The sequence below is a fragment of the Atta cephalotes genome (genome assembly GCF_000143395.1).
Source record: "Atta cephalotes unplaced genomic scaffold scaffold00012, whole genome shotgun sequence".
Lineage (NCBI taxonomy): Eukaryota > Metazoa > Arthropoda > Insecta > Hymenoptera > Formicidae > Atta > Atta cephalotes.
The window spans coordinates 4453565-4460512 of NW_012130076.1; the positions used below are offsets into that span (position 1 = coordinate 4453565).

Consider the following 6948-nt stretch of genomic DNA (forward strand, 5'->3'; position numbering starts at 1 on the left):
TATGAAAAGGAACATCGTTTAGGCGAGTCGTATAATTCGTATAATGTATGCTATACGAAGTTATTACGATATATATATATATATATATGATAATACTTATTTATTCCTTTTGGCTGTTATATTTAATAATCTGTACCGAGTGTTTGCAAAATATCTGGACAAACTTTACTGGTGTTTATTTTATTAATTATCCACAAAAATATTAAACATAAGTTCGCAAATGTATTCTTTCCCAAATTAGCAACATTGAAAGTCGTAAATTAGCAGAAAGATTTTATCATAAATTATTAAATATTAATGTTGGATACCAATATAATACAACAATAAGCATGTGATAATGTTATGCAAATATGCATTAACATATATAAAGGTAAAGTTTGACCAACATTTCAAAAATATCCATATTTTAATCTAATTAATCTTTTTTGCAGTTGCATTTAGAAGACGGCACAGAAATTGTGTCAGAAGAAATGAACGAGCCAGATTTTTTCAAACAACATGAGAATTTAGATTTGCTCCAGAACGAAATGATAATTCCGACAGAAGAAAAGGCATTCCTCACATCTAATATAGTGCCAAGCAATGACAGAAACAATACAGAAAAAAGTGCATCGGAAGTTACCTCTAATTCCCTGGGACCTTCTGTAAAACTTTTTGATTCTACCTCAAACAATCTGCAGTCTGAAAGAAAACCTACTATAGGCGGTAGAACAGGTCAATCCAAACGTCCTGGTGGAGTAAGTTCGTTTCGTGATTAACGTAACAGTTGCAACACGAAATTGTATTACAATTATTGTTTCTTTAATTACAGTTAGGGAAGAAAACTGGGAGTTTAGGTGCTCAAAGGGTTAAAACTAATTTTGATGAACTAGAGAAAAGCGTTGCAGAAGCACATAAACTGGCACAAGAAAAGAATAAAGAAGTGACAAAGGAAGAACAAGAGGAACTCGCTACTCGTCTAGCTCAGCGGTACGAACACAATTTGACTCAACAGGCCAAGAAGGTGGAAGAGAGAGCGAAGCATCTGGATCCGTCAAAAGCCTCACAGGTGGAACGTCTTGGAATGGGATTTAATGCACGAAGGTAATAAAAATACACGCTCTATCTCATTCTCATACATTTCAAGAGCACATGTAACATTTGTTTAAAGAGTTTATGTATAAGTTATCTTTTCTTTTTCTTTTTTTTAGTGGTGCAACTCACTCCGCCCTTGGGGACATGAAGACAATAACGCAGGAATCGAAAGGAGTAGTGACATCAATGGAGGTGCTTTCTGGAGAAACAGAATCTTTCTTTACTTTAGATGAATTTTATTCGGTTTACGCTAACAGCAAACCGTCTTCGCGCAATGACGAAATTGTAGTCGTGGCAGAACCGGAACCGCCTAAACGATTAGGCCCTTCCACTCGAAGCATAATTACGAAGAGCGATACAAAAATCTCTTCATCTATTATAGAAGGCGGCGAAGCTCAGAAGAAATTTGGTAGCGCTAAGGCTATCAGTTCGGAGCAATATTTTCAAGACAGTACTTCCGATAATGCGGTATGAACAAATTATAAATTTTTATTATTTTTAAATTATAATTTTTCTAAAAAAAATGTCTCGGATTAAGATTACATTTTTTAACATGTAAAATCTTTTTCTATACTTATTCTTGGATATTTGAATTTTCAGTGGGAACGTAAGAATAATTTACGGCGATTCGAGGGCTCATCCAGCATCTCATCGGCCGATTATTTTGGTGAAAACTCTCCAACCTCATCCACATCCTCGTTATCCATGCGTTTGACTGCGGGAAGAGCCGGAGTTGTAGATCTCGATGATGTCCGAGAGAGCGTACGTCAAGGAGTAAACAAGGTTGCTGGGAGACTCAGCTCGCTCGCGAACGCGGCAGTTTCTTCTATACAGGATCGTTATGGACTCTAAATGAAATCTATCGCATTTTATGAGAACTGTTATACTACTTATTCGGACCCAGTTTTGTCCATTGTTCAGAGTTGTAAATAAAAGCTTTTAATTGACCTTCCGCGTAACTTATTCTTCGGATGTGTTGCGCACGAATATATATATATACGCACTTTTTATGAATGATGAATCGATGAAAGAGTGCAATGTAAAAGTAACACAGATTCGAGAATGAAAATATAAATATAATGTATTTTATAAACACGTCTGCTTCATCTCTTTATAATAGAGCCAGTATTGCACAACATATATCTGTATCAAAAGTTGTATCAATACGAGATTAAAAGTAAAATGCCCATAATAATTTAGATAAAACATGATACAATGTCGCTATACAATTCAAAACAATTATGGATCGATCTATATACTCGGCGGTGGATTTTGGCAATGCAAAATTAATCGCGAACACGGCTTGCCGTGGAGAAAACACACGAGTATCACTGTCATATTGTCGCAGCCGGTGCCCATAAGAGCGTCCGGTGCCAAGCAACAATTTAAAAGTTCCTCGCAGATCTCCTCGGGATGTATCGTACAGTTCGACGCTTCTCCATCGCCAAGTTTCGGATGCGCTAAACGCGTTCTTATGAACTGAACTACCTCTTCACTGGTCATCACGTCCCAAATACCATCACACGCCAAAACGACAAATTCCCAATCCTCGTCAATGATAAATTGTTGTACTTCGGGAAACGCTATGGATTTATAATTCTTTTTGATGCAAAAGTTTAATCGAAAGGAATCACATTTGGTATTTCATTATTACCGGTCACAATCTGTTCCTGTGGTGATTTACGGTCGTTCCGCTTAAATATAAAATCTCCGAGGGCACGAGATAGCGCCAGATTGCCATTCACCCTCTTATACTCAACGAAACCACCCGCTGCTTCGATACGTTTGCGTTCGTCCTTTAATGTGGGTTTATGGTCTCGACTGAGGGCGACTGTCCTCCCGTTGATACAAGCCACTGCTCTGCTGTCACCTGCGTTAGCCTACAAAGCTTTTCTAGTGATCAGGAATTCAAGAGGCATTACTGTACAGTCAAATGAGATAAACGACTTACACTGTATAAAATATTATCTTTGATGAGGAGTGCAATGACAGTTGTTCCAGCATGTTCATCCCTAAGAGCAGCATTATTCTGCATTGCTTTGTCTAATTCTAAGAAACCTTGTTGCATCGCACCTATGATATTGCCTTCCTTATACTCACTCCTTCTAATTATATATTCGTGAAGATGTTTTCCAGCATGCTGCGCCATAGCTGCACCTATAAATATATAGTTATTATATAGTAAGTATTATATATTATATACATGTATTTATTTCTATTTGTTGTGTTCTGTTATTCTTATCTATGTATTATCTATCAAATATCTCTAATATCTATCTTATTATCCTACAAAAATATATACTCGATATATAGTTACTTGAAAAGTAACTATGCTATTGTTTACTTATGCTATTGTTTAATAAATCTTCCACATTCAGTATTTACCTCCATGTCCATCATAGACAGCAAAGAATGCAGTGCATGGATCACTGGGTAAAGAAAGTATGTGCACGTGTGAATCTTCCATTTTAATGCGCCATCCTTGCATGCAAGAACTGCCTACCCGGTAGTTGCTATCCCGGCAACAAGCCGATTTCTTCTTCGTAATTGGTTCGCTAAGTGTTTGTCCCATATTTTCTTCTTAATTAATATTAAGTCTGTACATGAATGAAATGCGATTTAATACGATATTATCAATATTATGACAGTTAAGTTAATCAGAATTAAACGAATTCAGGCGTAATACTTTTAAATTATCAATTCGTAGAATTTTGCTGAAAGTCTTTACCTTACGATCAATGTCGTCGTTCGAGGACCTCAAATTTAAACGCGCTTCACTCCGCTCTGATTTCATAACAGCCTCCCATTCAAAAACGCGCTGAAACGCGCGTGATATACGATTAATTTGTCGTCAGCTCCACCCCGTGTTACTCTCTGTGTTTTCCATTCGGCCATGGGAAACAATGCGCGCAGACAGATCAAGCAGACATCGATCGCAAGATAAACAGCTGATCCGAATTGATGACGTCAAGGTGCTGATAGGTTTTTTTTTGGGAGCCATGACGTCATTATGCAGGCAGATTTGTTCGGTGAGTTTGGGAACTCGTTTATAGGAACAAACTAAGAATACTATGAAATATTTTTTTTCGATAAGTTTTGGAACGCATTTGCGAACGAGACGGGCGCTGATCTGAGAGAAAGGATAAAAGAATTGATATAAGATAAAACAGATGTAAGATGTAAGAAACAGACAATAAATAGAAATGATGGCGATTAATTAACTGCTTAATTATCAATTTTATCTATAATTTATTATATAATGTTTATATTATATCGTACTATATTGAATATATAGATATCTTTGAACTTAACCTGATCTTCACCGCGCAAAGTGTCATGTAAAAAATATTTCCCTCGAAAGTTTGCAAGAGCATTTAAATCCATAAATTAATTTTTGAAAAGACATTTGTTTAAGTATAGATAATAAGATATTTGTCGCTTCTTTATGTATAATAAATGAACATAGTGTTTAACAAAATAGTCGTGCAGTTAATAATTTGGAAATTTAATGTGGATTGTATATTATTATTTATTTATTATTACACGTAAAATATTTTTGTAAGGTAAAAATGATACGAATTTAAATAAATCTGTTTTATATATAAATTACGACAGCTCCTATATTTAATATTAGTATATTTATGTGATCCAACATATCCTTTTTATGTGACACATGTTGTATTATAAATAAATTTTTTTAAAAACTCATAATTCTTATAAGGATAACACATAACAAATCTAGCTTTTGTGATTTCAAAGAATTGGAAACAGTGAAATCAAAAAGAAAAACATACACAGATGTATATCAACTAAGTGTGATTTTATTTTCGAGGAATATAGAAATCAATTTTGAGAGCAATGGCAGGAATTAATTGCACAATTTCAACAAGTTCGCGTCAATTATTGCGGCTATATATGAAAGGTATGAATTTGTAGATGAACAAACATCGGTGAGTTTGTCTATACATTGAAATTAACAAAATGTACATTTGTAATGTTCCTATTGATGTTCTTTTTAAAAGGATTCACATGCCCGTTTTCATCTAAAAGCACAAATGAGGTCGACGAGAGTCCGAGATTACATGAATTCAGGAAAAAATTGCGCGAACGCGCTCCTATAGGTACGTTATGTAGTAGCAACTTTTCTTAAATTTCTATACAAAGATTAAAAATTTAAAGCAGTAAAGAAATCAAATTTTGAACGTGACAGAGAAATTGGATGAATTGGAGGAGGACAAGCATCCTTATCAAGAGAAAGAACCTTTGAAACCATTCCCGAACAACACAAATCCGGAAACTGGTGAAGTCGGAGGTCCCCGTGGACCAGAACCGACTCGTTACGGCGATTGGGAAAGAAAAGGTCGTGTATCGGACTTCTAAATCAACCTCGTTTGAGACTAGCGCAATCCATTTAATAACAGTTAAAAATTGTCATCAAAATATTCATATTTAAAACTTAAAACAATTCTGCTTTGAAATACAATATTATATAATTAAACTTTTATTTTGATATCAAGTTAATCGAATTGGGTTGTCCGAAAAGTTCGTGCCGATTTTGAAAGAAAATTGAAACGCAGATTTAAATTTTTAATTTTATTTATTAAATTTAAAAAAAACTTTTGCGACATGAACTTTCCGGAGAATCCAATATATCTCTTATAACGATCGGATCTTTTAATTCAATTTTAATAAAATTATTGAAATGTGACAAATTTATCCAAATGAATCTAAAATATTAATTTAAAGTAGCGTAGTTAGTTAATCATATAAGGATTGAATTAATATTTAAATTTTAAGCTCAAAACATTAATCTAAGTTTTCAAAAATTAAAGTAAACGAGAAATGGAAAATATTATAGTTGCTTCTTGCGAGGCGAAATATTCAATGCGATCTAGCCATATTGGCGACAGTGTTTTATTAACAAAATTATAAAACTGTCATTTTCACACGATTGCGGACAACCGTAGTTAGTTAGTTTCTTCGTAAAATATTTGCATGATGATTCGCTTAAATTATAATATTTTGACGAATCTACAAGCAAGAAGTTGTAGACGATTTGTCACAAGTATGTATCGCTTCAGAATATCTTAAGTTTGCAAACTTTAATGGATTTTTACGAATAATTTTTGTTCTTGCTTTTATACATATATAATCTTCATTCCATTGAATATAAAAATTAAATGAGTAATACATTAGGTGCTTTTTTCCTAAAACGAAAGATTTTAAATGAGACTTTAATTGAGTCCTCGAAGAACACCCAAGAATCGCCACGAATGAAGCAGTTCCATGAGAAACTTAAATTGCAACCGATACCAAGTATGTAATAATTAATAAAAATTAATACAAAGATATTGGTACGAAATTCATTTATAATGATACGATAAAAGCTTTCATAAAAAATTATGCTCAAAGCTTCAGGAATACTGATTCTTTTCTATTTAACACGTAGAAGTAGGACCGCGGGAAAGGTTCGTGGATTTAGTATTAGTGGAAACTGACCCCAGAACTGGAGAACTGATAACAAATAGTGAGAAAGATCCTACTAAATGGGGAGACTGGCAGCATGGTGGCAGAGTCAGTGATTTTTGAAACGAAAACACCGTATATATTTTTTGATGTAGTTTCTATAAATATATTTAAAGAACTCCAAAGAATTCTTACTTCTTAACTTGCAATGATCAATTTTTGCATTTGCGGAAAATAAATTATTTCGGTCAGTATTAAATAAAATAAATCAGTATTAAGTAAATCAAAATTGTTTTTCTTGATATGAAAAAATATATAAATTAGATTAATAATAAGTATAGATGTATACGAAGGAAAGCTTTTGTATTACAGAACAAAAATTGTATATCAGTGAGAGGAAATAAATTA

The 6948-nt window shown here is 33.7% G+C and overlaps 4 protein-coding genes across 4 annotated transcripts in view; 3 read left to right on the forward strand and 1 right to left on the reverse strand.

Annotated features, from left to right (window-relative positions):
- The window catches only part of LOC105617226 (ADP-ribosylation factor GTPase-activating protein 2), a 3965-nt gene extending 1943 nt beyond the window's left edge, over positions 1–2022 (forward strand). The window contains exons 5-8 of the mRNA XM_012198791.1: positions 432–737; positions 812–1083; positions 1191–1542; positions 1675–2022. Coding sequence (XP_012054181.1) covers positions 432–737; positions 812–1083; positions 1191–1542; positions 1675–1926 — 1182 coding nt within the window. The 3' untranslated portion in view covers positions 1927–2022. The remainder of the gene's footprint in view (positions 1–431; positions 738–811; positions 1084–1190; positions 1543–1674) is intronic.
- Positions 2023–2129: 107 nt separating this feature from the next.
- Positions 2130–3646, reverse strand: LOC105617227 (probable protein phosphatase 2C T23F11.1). The gene is made up of 4 exons (XM_012198792.1): positions 3460–3646; positions 3026–3231; positions 2729–2954; positions 2130–2657 (listed from the first exon to the last, which is right to left on the reverse strand). Exons 1-4 carry the CDS (start codon positions 3644–3646, stop codon positions 2326–2328), a joined length of 951 nt encoding a protein of 316 aa, XP_012054182.1. The 3' UTR covers positions 2130–2325.
- Positions 3647–4183: 537 nt separating this feature from the next.
- Positions 4184–5573, forward strand: LOC105617228 (succinate dehydrogenase assembly factor 4, mitochondrial-like). The gene is made up of 4 exons (XM_012198794.1): positions 4184–4246; positions 4915–4996; positions 5097–5195; positions 5285–5573. Exons 2-4 carry the CDS (start codon positions 4933–4935, stop codon positions 5452–5454), a joined length of 333 nt encoding a protein of 110 aa, XP_012054184.1. The 5' UTR covers positions 4184–4246; positions 4915–4932; the 3' UTR covers positions 5455–5573.
- Positions 5574–6254: 681 nt separating this feature from the next.
- Positions 6255–6663, forward strand: LOC105617229. Its single transcript, XM_012198795.1, has 2 exons — positions 6255–6390; positions 6524–6663. Exons 1-2 carry the CDS (start codon positions 6255–6257, stop codon positions 6661–6663), a joined length of 276 nt encoding a protein of 91 aa, XP_012054185.1.
- Positions 6664–6948: the final 285 nt, after the last annotated feature.